This window comes from Marmota monax, unplaced genomic scaffold (assembly GCF_021218885.2).
Source record: "Marmota monax isolate L192 unplaced genomic scaffold, Marmota_monax_Labrador192_F-V1.1 WCK01_AAM20220418_F8-fsc00091, whole genome shotgun sequence".
Lineage (NCBI taxonomy): Eukaryota > Metazoa > Chordata > Mammalia > Rodentia > Sciuridae > Marmota > Marmota monax.
Genome location: NW_026692434.1, coordinates 2,961,276 through 2,976,685, shown reverse-complemented (window position 1 = coordinate 2,976,685; position 15,410 = coordinate 2,961,276). Strand labels below are relative to the sequence as shown.

At 30.6% G+C, this 15,410-nt stretch overlaps 1 protein-coding gene across 2 annotated transcripts in view; it reads left to right on the top strand.

Moving 5' to 3' along the window:
• Positions 1-15,410, top strand: part of Lmbrd1 (LMBR1 domain containing 1) — a 104,336-nt gene that overhangs the window by 59,346 nt on the left and 29,580 nt on the right. For both annotated transcript variants that reach the window (XM_046442984.2, XM_046442983.2), the window contains exons 8-13: positions 2,767-2,892; positions 7,236-7,388; positions 11,154-11,218; positions 12,004-12,106; positions 12,638-12,742; positions 14,295-14,444. In XM_046442984.2, coding sequence (XP_046298940.1) covers positions 2,767-2,892; positions 7,236-7,388; positions 11,154-11,218; positions 12,004-12,106; positions 12,638-12,742; positions 14,295-14,444 — 702 coding nt within the window. The remainder of the gene's footprint in view (positions 1-2,766; positions 2,893-7,235; positions 7,389-11,153; positions 11,219-12,003; positions 12,107-12,637; positions 12,743-14,294; positions 14,445-15,410) is intronic.

Here is a 15,410-nt window from a genome sequence, read left to right as displayed (position 1 = left end):
TACCTCCAAAAGGCTTCAAATACCATCACACTAGAAATTAGCTTCAACATGAATTTGGTCGTGGGGGTAGGGGTGGGGGTAGGGGTGAGGGTAGGGAACATTCAGTCCCTAGCACCCTATGAACTGGTGCAGTGGTTCTCAATAATCTGGAGATAGAAATCCCCTTGAAAAATCAAATTTGTCACCTTTCATGTGACATCGTATGTCTTTTAGTCTGTGATACTTATTGGAAGATGCACCATTGTTTTAAGTGCATTTTTACCATTAAAGGAAAAATCCTTGAAAATAATTTCATTATTAATATTTTTCTATATTCAGTAAGAGAAGCTTCTTTGTCTTGTGTAGATACTTTTTAAAAATCACATCAATCTTTGCAATATAACAAGGAAAATACGAGTGAAGGAAATTGGAAAGGTATTTCTAAAACTGCACATTTTCTAAGAAATTGTGAATCATTTTTTGAATTGGTTATGATGCTCTTCTTAACTGAACAGTGCAAGAAGGTATAAGAAATGTTTGTAGTTTGTATATGTTATTTTAAAATATTTCTGTTGGCAGTTTATTTTTGGAAGTCAAAACAAGATAGGAAGCAATAATGGCCAACCTAACCTTTTAAACTGTACAATCTTTTTAGCCTTTGTTGTTTTTCCAGAAATTCACTAGAGGGCAGTAGTAAGTAATAAAAATTTGGTTTTTGAAAAAGTGTTTTAAGTACATTTTTTTTCCCACAGAAGTTTGAGGTTACATTCGAAAGGTTGTTATTTAAACATGTTAATTTTTTCTATGTTTATTTCAAGCTTATTAAAATCTAAATAGTATAAATTTCCTGATAATCATTTAAACTTAAACATGCAATCTAAAAACAAACTAAACACTTGATGAAAAAAACAAAAGATTATTTACTTTTATTTGCTATATTCATAGAATTATGGTATAGTCTGGTCTCATGTTACTACAAATTGTTACCAAGGATGTATTTTCATTTTCTAATCTTTTACATTAAGCCATTTAGGAATTTAGTTCAGCTCTTTTAGTAAATATATCAATTTCATGCAAGGAAATAACTTCATGAAGAATTAACAGTTCTCTCTTCTTAAAATAGTTTTAGTCAGATATTATCTTCTTACAATAATTATTTTATTAATAAATATTTGTTCTTTGAATAACAGTAGAAGGACAAAGAATTGGGACCTACCTAGTCTTAACAAACCCAATATTATTCTCTGGTTGCTAACTAGTTTGGGTCAGAAATTTGATTAGTCAAGTTTGGCAGATCTAGTGAAAAACCAAGTGAGCAGACTGATAATTGTTAAATATGTGTTATGTATTGTAAGCAAGTGACATTTACAAATTGAGGAACATTTCTCAGACACAGTATAAGTAAGCTGAAACCTGAGTGCATTCAGATTTACTAATGAAGTAAGTTAAGAAGGTAGGCATAGAAGAGGGTGCTGCATGTATTAAAGTATGAAGGCCTGAAGTATTTTAAAATTAGAGTGTTTTAAGAACTATGGACAATTGTGAGGCATAAGGTAAAAATTTCTCTGACAAAGTAACAGTGGATCACTCTGTGGCTCACCACTTTCTTGTCTTTCATACTGGCCATGGGGTTACCTTCCCAAAAGGTGCTTCTACTAGAGCACTTTGAAAAATACCCTTCCTTTTCCTGGAAAATCTTAAAGGATACTAACTAGAAGAATGACATATTCTGAATTGGGTGTTCAGAGTAAGATCATTTGGAAACAGTATAGAAGATGTATATGTAGAGAGTAAGAGCAGCAGAGAAAATAGTAGATGACCTTGTATTTAGATGACCTTGTATTTGACAGTAGATTATAAATAAGGGCCGTGTTGTTAATATTAGTAGACCAAAAGATTCTATAGAAACAGTATTGAGTACTGAAGTTAGTACATTATAGGATTCAAATCCATTCAGCATAGAGTTGGGTTAAGCCTAAGAAGTAGCATTTATCCTGAGTTTGTGTGCTCAGCAGAAAAAATGGAACAAATTTAAAATTACATTCATGTATCTGCTTTAGAGCCTATCGTTGCAACCAGCAGGTGTTTCTCAGTGTTTCTTCTAAGAATTTAAAGTCAATAGATTCTGAACCATGGCTATATGGCAAATGACATTGACTGTTAAGTTAATGATTATAATAAAAAGTTATTGAGACTTTTTGGAATTGAGTAGTATATACAATAATATGTTTATTTTTAATGCTGACTAAAAGTTAAAAATTACTTGTTGGAAAATATTTAAAATACTTAGTAAAAAGATTGGTTATAAATAGGTAGAACTTTTAAACAAATTGTCCATATAGATAATTGGTATACTAATGAAGTACTGTGTATATATTACTATACATATGTTTTTCTAAAGATACATTGTATGTGCTTGGAGAAAATTACTCTTGTTTTCATAGAAAATAATTTTATAAATTGTTCTCATTAATTCATACTATCATAATTTGATTAGCCTAAAGTTATAACTTATTACTTTGATAAAGTATTATATTGACATTAAATGTGCAACTTGTCCTTTGAGGAAGGAGTAATATGTTATCATAACTGCATAAATGTAAGTGTAAAATAAACAAGAGAATTATAATATGATCATGATTCACTTCCTTAAAGCATATTCTTCAGTGACTGTACACTGCTACTACTGCCCACTTTCAAGTTATTAAAGGACATGTTTTTACCTGAAAATTGTGTTAATCTGATTGAAATGAATTTATTAAAGCATTTGAATTTTGTTTATTTTAGGCCTATGGTATGTCAGCATTACCTTTAAATCTAATAAAAGGCACTAGAAGTGCTGCTTATGAACGTTTAGAAAACACTGAAGACATTGAAGAAGTGGAGCAACATATTCAGACGATTAAATCAAAAGTGAGTTAATGTTTTGTTGTTACTGGGAAGCATAAACTTACTTTACCTTTGAGCTGCTTTCTGATGTGACTTTAATATTGGGAAACACATATATTTTTATATTGTTTGATAGTTTTGTAACATTCTTCAAGAACTATGCCTCTATTTTGAAAATTGATATCCTGTGTAAGGTGGGACACTGGCAGTTTTAGAATTTCTATCAATACTCTAACGATGAAGAAACAAAACTACATATTTATGATCAAGACCTTTCCAGTTCTCAGTTATCCTTATTCCATATGTAACATCATATTTTACTGTGTTACTTATGTTCAAGTTTTGTGTACTTAGTTGAAAAAGCTAAAGAGTACATGTAATCACTTGCCAACTAAATGGACTTCTAAAAATATAATAAATTTTTCTTCCTTTTTTACCATCAAGTAACACATTAATTTTAAAGAGTTTAGGAAACATGATGAGCTTTCTGAATTAGTCTACTAACCTAGCATGATCCTACTTAAAAAAAAAAAAAAGCAGACAGTAATAGCACCCAAAAAGGGAAAAAAAAAAACACCTACTCTCTTTCATATGAAGGTAGAGGCAAGTATTTTAATAGAAATATAAATATTAGCAATGCAAAACCTGTGCTGTAATAAAAGCTTATCATAATGATCAGGCTATATTTATCTTAGAAATACAAAGATGATACATTAGAAAATACATTAAAGTAGTTTAATATATTGAGATTAAAAATAAGAAATATAAACATCTTAACAGATGTCAAAGAATAAATTGGTAACAGTCAATTTGTAGTTATGATTTTTAGAAAGCAAAAAAAAATCTTACCAAATTAAGAGAAGAAAATACTAAATCAAGGAATCCTCTGATGAGCATCATACTTTAAAGTGAAAGAAACATTCCCAATAAAGTTATATACAGGACAGTAATGTCAGTATGATTGCCACTCTTTAACATATTCCTGGAGATTCTAGTCAAATTAAAGGAAATTTAGATAAGAACATTGAAAGAAGGAGAGGAAAAAAGGGAATTTAATCTGTATTGTTTGCAGATATCGTCTACCAAGACAAGTGAAAGAATTAACTACAAACTACTAGAACTAATAAGAATTCTTCAAATTGTCTAGATACAAACATAAAAAATCATTAACCAGTTAAATGTTGTTATAGAGAATTATCCATAATAGCACAAACTATAAAATATTAAGAAATGTCAACATCTACCTGATGGAAATTATAAAATTTTCTGAAGTACATAATAGGAGATTCAAATAAATAGAGAACTTCATCGGTTTGTAATTGGTTAATTCAATATTATAGATATATTACCTGAAAATTGTTTTTCAGTAATTTTGGTATTAATTCAATAGTCTATATAATACAAAAATTAAATTTTCATAAAATTTCATACCATCTAAAACTGTATTCTAAATCTAAATCAAGTATAAAACTTATAAAACACTTTAGAAAGTATGAATTTATCTTGGTGTGGAGAAATCCTTTCTAAAAAAGACACAAAACCAAGTTGCTAATTAAGAGAAAATTGGTGAGTCTTCAGTTTTTATGTTGTAAAATTTATGAACCTGAAAAGGGCACCTAAATGAACGTTAAAGACCAACAATTGTATGGGAGAAACTCTCAGCACAGATAATAACGATAGTAAATCAAAGGACAAGCAATGTACAGAAATAATGAAAGACCCAAAGGTAGTTCACTGAAGGAGAAATTAAACTGTTTAGTAAAATTATAAAATGATGTTTTAGGTAAATAGTAAATAGGAGGTTGATCAGGTGTCCCAGTTACCTGGGACCCGAGGACTTTTCCAAAATATAGGACTCTCAGTGCTAAAACCAGGAGAGTTGGTAACCCTAATAATAAAAAGTATAGACATTAGAATGACTTAATATGTATTTTTTAATCATTCGAAAGTCTTTTAAATGGTTACCTGTGTCAGGAATTGATGATATTTGGGGAGGTAGTAATACTGTTTGTGGGAATATGAGACATACAGCTTTTTAAAGAAAATGAAATGTTGTGATGCCTACCTGTATAATCAAACATACAACTTTTAAAAATTTAACCTAACAGTTTATCTATAGGAATCTATGTGTGCTATATGTACACATTGGTATGTAGATATATAGGAAACAACCTTAGTATTAAAAAATAAGGTACTTATTAAATTAAGACACCATGGTGTAATGTGCTATGTAGTGATAGAAAGGAATGAGGGAGATATATATAGCTTGAAAAATATGTCTTATAAAACCAGACTATCTCAGTTCAAATTCTGACTTTTTTGATTATGCACACTACATCTGCAGTCTTATTTTTTTTAGGTAGTAAATGAAAATATTTCTATTATTCTGAAAATTTAATTAGAATAAATGCATAACAAAAAGACCAGTTTTAGGCATAAGAAAGGTGCTCAAGATATGTTAGCTAGTACATACAAAAAATATATAAATACATTGGTACATGTGTATATGTGTCTGTTTGATTTGCTTAACAATGATAACCACAGGAAAGGGAGCGATAATATGGTAATTGGTCACAGTGTGAAGGAAAGCTTTTACTTTTTTTTTTAAAGATGGTATACGTATTTATGTACGTTATAACCATGTTATTTTTCAAATGAGATGGATTGCTGCAGAATTTCTGTCCTAGCATTTTTTCTCTTACCAAAATTATTCTTACATTAATTTAGTGAGTAGTGCAGAGTGGATATCCATCCCTCACTGTACTGATACATTCATTCACCAAATAGACACATAACTGTTTTAAGTTGACCCTCAAATTGATTTACTAATTTTTTTCTGAAATGGTTAAATCCATCAGTTAAAAAAAAGTACCTCATTGTTTGTATCATTTTGACATCATAATGGAAGTTTTGAGAAAATTTATTATGGGTAATGTATAAAGTACTGATCCCTTCTCAAATCACATACTTGAAGTATTATTATCTGGGTATTTCTTTAAGAAGGGAGTGTTCATTTTATTCCTCTGACCTTCTTTCTGTAAGTTCCCTTTTCGGGGATCCAATTTGATAATTCCATTGTACTCAACTTAAAAGTTGACTTAAAGGAGTGAAGATAGTAAAATATAGCCTTATAAATATAAAATATGGTCTTTGCACCATATTTATTGGGAGAAATATAAATTCTAGGCCCACTCAAGATCTAAATTATATTCTTTGGGGCGTTGGGCCTAGAATTCTGATTTTATTGAACTTTTCAGATGAGTCTTAAGCATGCTAAAGTTTGAGAAGCATTAAGATAAGGTATGGAAGAGGATAGTTAGCTTCAAAAGAGCCTGGTAATGCAAATATGTAAAGAGCTTTTTATAGCTGTGAGAATCTTTTATTAAAGGTTTGGGCATTATTTTCATTATACGATTTCAAATTGAAGCTACACTAGGCTGTACTGGAGAGAAATGTTTTTGTCTGCTAGGAACCCATTTAAACCTTAATAGGTATATTAAAGACATTATATTCTCTAATTTAGACTTTGCATTCTTAAAATGTAGTCCTTTGTTTTTCTGTTCCTTCTAATAAAAGCAAACAAATCTGCATTTCATCCTTTTTTCATTTAGCAGTTTTTATTCTGGTTTATTATTGTGGTCAATTTAAGACATTTCGGGGTAGGGGAGTTAAAGTGGGAAAGTGTATCTGTGAGACATCATGGAAAAGGCACTACTTATGGTTACCCAAAGCATCATGTAAAAACAGATAAAAATTATCTGTCAGATGGATTGACCAAAGAAAGCATTACTCATTTGCAGGTGTACTTGGACAACAAGGAAGTGCCAACTCTTAGCAGTTTTTATAAAAACTCCTGCATGTGACCTATGCTTGATATTGCATCACTTTACTGATATTTGAGTTGGGCTGAGAATCATCAGTTCAGGGAACACAACCACTAAACTAAAGGATGGGAAGGGGCAGGACCAAATATATTAAAATAGGGGATAGAGGAGTTTGGAGGTGAGGAAGAATAATGACAGTAATAGTGGTTAACAGTTCTTTTAAACAAACACCTTTTTAGTAGGGCATTTTTACAAATACATATCTTTTTTTTTTTACAAATACATTTGGAATAAAGGAACAAGGAAAAGGTCAGTATTAAATGTACACACATCTCCATTTTCATGCTAATCTTGATTCAGAGACATTTATTGTTACATTGCATTTGTCAATTTTATTATTTTTGTCAATATGCCTAAGTAGCGTCCAAGCTAAAAGTATTTTATTGCCTGATTTGCTAGATCTGGTGGATGCTTTATTAAGACCTTAATGGTGGGGGGAAAAAACCCACCCCCAAACCTTTAATTTTGTTCTGTTATTTGCAGAGTAAAGATGGTCGACCTTTGCCAGCAAGGGATAAACGTGCCTTAAAGCAATTTGAAGAAAGGTTACGAACACTTAGGAAAAGAGAGAGGCACTTAGAATTCATTGAAAACAGCTGGTGGACAAAATTTTGCGGTGCTCTGCGTCCCCTGAAGGTAAATGGAGTTTTTAAAAAAATTATGCTGTCACTCTTCTCTCAAGTTTTTGTAGTGCCTCTTAGAGACTGAGTTCTTCTATTGAGGCACTATAGCATGATACTTCAGAGTGTGGATTTTGGTGTTCAGATAATCTGGTTTTTAATCACAGGTTCCTTGCTTAGGTCAGACAAGATATGAACCTCTCAGAGCTTCATTTATTTCTTGTGTAATATAAGTATTATAATCGAGTTATTAGGAAATTTAAATAAAAATAAAGGTAAATAAGAAATAAGCTGTTAGCATATTTTCAAGTTTGTAGTTATCTATCAGTAGGAGACCTGAGAACCACATTAGAACAGAAGAACCCTAACTGAAAAATAATAGAATTTGCCTCATTATTAGATTTTAGATGATATTTCTGAAAGTATGCAAAAAGATATTATTGAGATAGAAAACCTTTTTATTTTCCTTTTTTTGTTTTTCAGGGGCGGGGGGAGCCATTGTTTGCCAGCCTTGAATTCTTGGGATGTTAGTGCCTAAATTTAAGTACCTAGATTGAATTAAAACATTATAATATGACTTAGACTATAAAGAAACTAAAACTGCTGTCCACCGACTTCCAAATTTGCATGTTATATATATACGGGGGCATTTCAGAGACCAGAATTTTATACCATAGTATGTAAGTTGTAATTCAGAAAGTACAAGGAAAAGACTCATATGAAGAATGCAAGATGAAGCTAGAAGGTCCATTTTGGTTAAATTTTGAAAGAAATGTTTCAGAGTATTTCTATCAAAGACAAGTGAGTCTTGTTTAACTTTGGTGCTACTGTTCACTCTTTAAAAACTTAAAAAAATGCATTAACTGCTTATCCTTTTTAAAACCTCCTTTTTTGAAAGAGTTTTTCAAAAATATATTATAATCATGTAATTCTATGTAACCTCTTTTTAAACCTTCTGTTAGAAGTGTGTGTGTGTGTGTGTGTGTGTGTGTGTTTTTTGCTGAGAATCTAACCCAGGACCTAATGCATGCTAGGCAAGTGCTCTACTACTGAGCTACACCTCCAATCCAAAATAAATTGTTTAAGGACTCACTCCAATCCTTTTTCCTAAGATAATTTGTCTTCATAGCAACAAAGGTATACAAAAGCCTCTCCAACCCTTTTTTTAATTCTAGATTCTTTATAGTGTCTTATAAATATTCATATCCTGATCTCTGTCATCAGCTGCCTTCTTTTAAACTTCTGTTTCATTTCACTGAGCATATGTTTAGAAGGATTTTAAAATCAACTTTATTAAGTATACAGATTGATTTTGCCAAATATAAATGTATAGATATGTAGAACATTCACATCACCCCCAAATTCTACCTTCTCTTGCTCCTTGAGCTCAGACTCCAGGTAATCACTGATGCCCTTTCTGTCATTAGAGTTTAGTTTTATGCATTTTAGAATTTCATATAAATGGAATCATGGGATATAAAACTTTTTGTCTAGTATCTTTGGCACAGCACAGTAGTTTTTAGATTCATTCACAGTACTTCTTTTCTTTTGGTGGTCATTCCATTGTGTTGCAGAGTGGTAATCTGATATGTGTCTGTATCACAATTTGTTTATCCATTAATCTGTTGGTGGATATTTTGGTTGTCTACAATATTCAAAGTTTTTTTCCATTTGTTTCCTTTCCTCTTTCTTTGAATCCCATGTTTGTGTTGGTTTGCTGATGATGTTCAACATCTCTCTAAGACTCTGTTCACTTCATTGTTCCTTCCTTATGTACTCTCAGTTGATTTCTCTTCAAATTGCTAACTCTTCTGATGCTCAAATCAGCTGGTCAGTTCTTCTAAAAAACTTTTTTATTCAGTTATCATTTTCCATTTCCAAAATTTCAGTTCACTCTCTTTGTTAGTGTTTTTAAAAATATCTTTATTGGTATTCTTTATTGCTGACACTTCATTTTAAGACATAGCTTTTTAGAGTTTTCTGAATATATTATTTTAAAGCATACTTAAAGTTTTTGCCTCGAAAATCTAATGTCTGGGTTTCCTAAAAAAGTCTGTCAGTTGTCCCCAAATCCATGCACTTTTTGTTACCAATACTTCATTGTTTTTGTTGTTAACACTTAGAAAGTGTTAAATAATATAATATGATAACTCTAGAAATCAGATTTCTCCTTGGTCCCAAGGGTTTGTTGTTATTATCCTTTCTATCATTATTTGTTTAGTGACTTCTCTGGACTGTGTGAAGTCTCTATTTTTTTTTTTTTTTTTTTTAGTGTGACCACTATAGTCCCTGCTCAGTTGGTTTGTTAATGATTAGATATAGATTTTCTTAAACACCTGCAATCAATAAGTCTCTCAGTCTTTAACAGAGATTTTCGTGTGTGTTAGTACACTACTTCAACACCCAGGGAGATACTTTCCAACTCAACCTTAGCCTTCACTTCCTCTTTGTACTCAGTGCTTGTCAGAGGTAGATTTTAGTCCTCAGATCTTTCCTGGTCATGCACAGAGCCCTGAGCGTACACAAGACCTTCTAGATTCTTAGAGATACATCAGAACTTTTTAAAACCCTTATTGATATCTCATTTCCTAGGCTTTTGTTTTAATCTTTTTGGTTAGTTTAATTTTTCCATTGTCCACTGGCTTTGAGGTCATGAAGTTCATAGATTGCTTGCAAATTTTTTTGGCCAACACTCCTTTGAAAAGGCTTTTAGCCTCATGTGAACACCAGTTTAGGTCAAATACAAACAGCCTTGCAAGTGGGGGCTTCTAGAGAAACACAGACAGGCCAAATAATGACAGTTCTTTGGGAATGAGACTAAAAAGTGTCAGCCCTTTTTGCTTCCTTATTTGATTTCTAGGATGCTGAATTTTATGGCTATTTTTCAAGGCTGCTGTGGCGATAGAGTAACAGAATTGGGACTAGAGCAAGTTAGAATGTCATAATGCTCTAGATTCTGAGATTCAGCCATTTTTCTTGAGTAAATGCTCCTATATTGCTGCAACCGTTGGTTAATTTCCAGAATGTTGAAAATGTTGATTCTGATTATTTATGCCAGTTTTCTTAGTGCTTTTATGGAGGAGGAAATTTTCAGAGGTTCTTACTCTTCTATTTTTACTGTGTCACCTTTGTAACTTAGTTTTTATTTCAAAATTGACAAGATTGCTAGAATATACATTAATATGTGTTCAAGGTTAACCCAACATGATCATCTCTGAAATGATTCCATAAGTACTAACTTGAGTTCTTATATTTAAATATACATAGTTTCCTTGGTCTTTAGAAAGTATTTATCTTTTTTGAACTTTTTTTTTGTTAGTTGCTCAAAACATTACAATGATCTTGACATATCATACATTTGATTCTAATGGGGTATGAATTCTTATTTTTCCTCCTGTACAGATTGCAGGATCACATTTTTTTTAATGTTTATTCTGTGTTCTTTTAAGTAACCAATTAAACAATTTAACTCTGGTTCCTATAAGATTGGGAAGATAGCTAAGGATATATTGTATTTTTTACTTTTTTGCCCAAATGGAAATCAAGGGAAGGGAATTTTAACTTGATATACTTCTATGTCATGTTTCTTTACTACAGAGTCTGGCAGGTATACTGCCTTGTGTCACTAGCTATTTCTTATTAACAGACAATTAGGAAGTAATATATTTTATATATTGATCTTTAGTTTTCACCTGGGTGTCAAATATAGGAGCTGGAATCTGATAGAAGAAAAATGTGTAACTAGTAAACTATATTGTAATGAATATATTTTTGCTTTTAGATCATGTGGGGAATATTTTTCATCTTAGTTGCATTGCTGTTTGTAATTTCTCTTTTCCTGTCAAAGTAAGTACAATACACACATTTTTTTTATTTGTCCTTTTTAGATATACATGACAGTAGAATGTATTTTGACATATATACATGGAGTATAACTTATTCTAATAAGGATCCCATTCTTTTGGTTGAACATGATGTGTAGTTACACTGGTCATTTATTCATATATGAACATAGGAAAGTTATATTCAATTCATTTTACTGTCTTCCTTATTCTGTCCCCCCTCCCTTCCCTTTATTCTCCTTTGTCTAATCCAGTGAACTTTTGTTCTTCCTTCCCCCCACTAATTGTGTGTTATCATCTGCATATCAGAAAGAATATTCAGCCTTTGGTTTTTGGGGACTGTCTTTTTTTTTTTTTTACTGACCATGATAGTCTCCAGTTCCATTCATTTACCTGGAAATGCCATCATTTGATTCTTCTTTTATGGCTGAGTAATATTTCCTCAGGTACACACATTTTTTAAAGCACTTATACAAATTCTGTGATTTAGATTTTTGGTGTTAAACTACATTAGTGTAGCCTGTTCGTCTAAAATAGCTATTCTGACATGAAATATTCTACAGTATTAACTCAAAAAATAACTGAAAGTTTCAATAATAGAATTATTTCTTTATTCTGTATCAGTTGAACAATATCTGTGAGATATTTAAGTGAAGCTTAATTTGTTTTCCATGTTTTTCTTTGACTCAGCTGAATTTTCATGTTTAAATTATAAGATATTCTTTCTAGATCAGTTAAAAATGTGATAGTAAAACACAATTATCTTCTTTATGATTTTCTTTGTTTTAGTTTAGATAAAGCTCTTCATTCAGCTGGAATAGATTCTGGTTTCATAATCTTTGGAGCTAATCTGAGTAATCCACTGAATATGCTTTTGCCTTTACTACAAACAGTAAGTATAGCATCAAGTCATTTTATGTTCCAGCAAACATTCTGATACTGTTAAATTTAAAATTAGTATTCTGAAAATTTGTTAATACTTTAACATACTTATGTTCTCTGCTAACTTGACTTTTTATTTGCATATAATTTCAACATTAGAGTGTTGTTTTAAAGACTATTTTATCAATATATTGCTAAAGTTTTAGTTGAACATAATTTGATTTGGGGTACATTATGTAAGGTGAACTTTTCCAAATAATTTTTGTTTTTAATTTTTTAATAAATTCTTTTATGTATATAAATGTAATTTGATGCTTAATTTTTTTTAGTATTTTTCTTGGGATAATCATACTAAATAACTTAGTAATACTTTGTATCTTTGAGAATTTTTATGTTTTAATGGTATTGTAGTAACCTAATCTAAATCAGAGTTGACATTTTAAACATTTCTCAAATAAAATAATTAAATTTTTAGTTAATTTTATATGACTTCTAGAGATTTCATAGTTTGTATATTAAATTTGATTTTATCTTTTTCTAGGTTTTCCCTCTTGATTATATTCTTATAACAATTATCATTATGTACTTTATTTTTACTTCAATGGCAGGAATTAGAAATATTGGCATATGGTTCTTTTGGATTAGAGTAAGTATATATTGCATTATTATTTTGATGTTTTTCTCATTATTTTATACATGTTCTCCATTTTTACAAATTACATTTAAAATATATGAGTTGTGTCTTGATACTAAGAGTAATGGTAATATTAAACTTTCTCATTTCATGTTAACATAAAAGTGTTTTTGTGTCTACAGCAGTACTTCTTAAACACAAGCCATTTTGTCCCCCTTCTCCTGGAGATATTTGACAATATCTAGAAATGTTTTTAGTTGTTAGAAGCTAGGGAGTTTTACTGTCATCTTTGGATATGGCCCAGACATGCTGCTAAACATCTTGTAGTAAATAGCACACAGACTAATCCTGCCCCAAAGTTAACAGTGCCAAGGTTAAGAAAACCTTGTCTAGAAGATACATTGTTTTCCTTGGTGTTTTACTGCATGGAAACATACTGATGCTCAAAAGATTGCCTTTCCTGTTAGGAGTTATAGATTATTACTGTCAGCCCTCTGTATAAAAAGCCCTTGTGGATTTAATCAACTATGGGAAGAAAATGTTTAAAAAAAATTTTAAAAAATTGCATCTATACAATATTTGCAGACTTTTTAATGTTATTTTTCCCTAAATAATATAGCATAACAACTATTTTTGCAATGTGTACATTATATTAGTTATTATAAGTAATCTAGAAGTGATTTAAAGTATATGGGAAGATATACAGAAGTTATATGCAAATATTTTGCCATTTTACATAAGGGGACTTGAGCATCTGTAGATTTTGATATCATAGTTTGTCTTGGAACCAGTCCCCCATAGACACTTATGAAGGACAACTGTGCGTGATTTGTTATTTCTTCTTACACTCATTTTGAAATAATTTGAGAATTTTAAAATGAAGCTGATTCAGGTAGATACTACTTGCAGCTATGAGTAAAAGAAAACCCAGTTCATTAGTGATTTTAACTAATGCAAGACTTCTTATTATGAAGGTTATCATATATTTAATTTCCCTTTAGTATCGATACATGTGAAAATGTAATCAGATTGTCATAAATTATCATAGACTACATTTTGTAGCAGAATATGATATGAGGATGTCATGAGTATTTCATAGAAATGGATACTTATGAGACATGTTTTTCTACAGTAGTATGTAAAATAATACATATATAAAACCATAAAAATTTACTAATACCTAGAATTTAAACTCATACTTTTGATCTTTAGATAGAAAGGGAGGTAGTTCACAATTCTTATGTACTTCTAACAGATGCTATTGTATGGTAAGTGAAGAAGGTTTGTCTGCAAGCTAGTCACATGAACACTGATAAATTCTGTAGGTCTTTAGTTTTTAATGGATCATTTATAGGATCCTTTGGATATAAATGCTCTGCCGTTATTGAATTATCTTTTTCATTCTTCTAATTATTTGCAATGGCTAAGACTTTTCAGTATTTATTTTGGAACAAAGAAATGGTTGAACTGTGTAAATTATTCTCCATAATGTAAGAGCAGTACTTAATGCTTTACAAGTAAAATATATAGCTGAAATTTTGTCACTGTCTTTTTTCCTTTCCAGTTATATAAAATCAGAAGAGGTAGAACCAGGCCTCAAGCACTTTTATTTCTGTGTATGATACTTCTTCTAATTGTTCTTCATACTAGCTACATGATTTATAGTCTTGCTCCCCAGTATGTTATGTATGGAAGCCAAAATTACTTAATAGAGGTAAGTGAACTTGATTATTTTTATATTTTATAGACAGTGATCTTTAAGGCAAAGTTTAGTTTTGAGGGCTAGCATATTAACTCACCAGATTAAATTTAATATTGCTAAAGCTGGTTTTTCAGTCAATTTTGAGTATATTTAGATTTGTTTTATACTTTCTTTTTAATAACCCACAGAATTTCATTTTCATTGTTTCTTAAATGGATCTTGTTAGGTACTAAGTTCCTGAGCATTATCTTAGCACTTTTAAGTAATTTTAATTATACGACTTCCCCTCAAAAGGTTGGTGAGCACAGGATTTCTGTTTATTGATTCTATGAATCCCACAGGAAAGGCTGTCTAAATATTTTATTTGTAAATTACTTGACTTTCTTTCAAAATGATGGGTATCCTGATATCTGACTTCTTGATGATGTTGATCTCCTAAAAGCCAGTTGTGTTTTTTGTTTTAATTAGACAGCAAGTTTAGATTTTTTGACATTTAAATATTTTTACAATAACTGATTCAACCTTTGTTTAGTTTGTTTCTTTGTCCCAAATTACTTTCTTGCTCTATTTCCTAACAGTTCAAATCATATTTGTGTTTCAGAGCCTATTTCAAGCATTGCTTTAATGGAATCTTGCATTGCTAACCTGCATTGCCCAGATTACTCCTTTTTTTATACTGTACTTCCTACATTCTTTCTTTAGTTTAACATGTAATTAGAAATGAAAAAAAATCATAGCACATCAAACCCTCAGTTGATACCATCTATAATATTGCTAAATATTAAAAAGCTAGTTAATTCATTGAAAATTTTTAAGTAATAATCTAGGTGAATCAGAAAAGGCTTAGATCATAATGGAAGTACATGAACCACCTTTGTTTGACATCCGCTGTGTTAGATCACTGAACCATTTTTTTTTTACTTCTTAATGACATTTTATTCTGTTTCTGCCTTTTCCCCTGTATGTAGTCTACTAAGT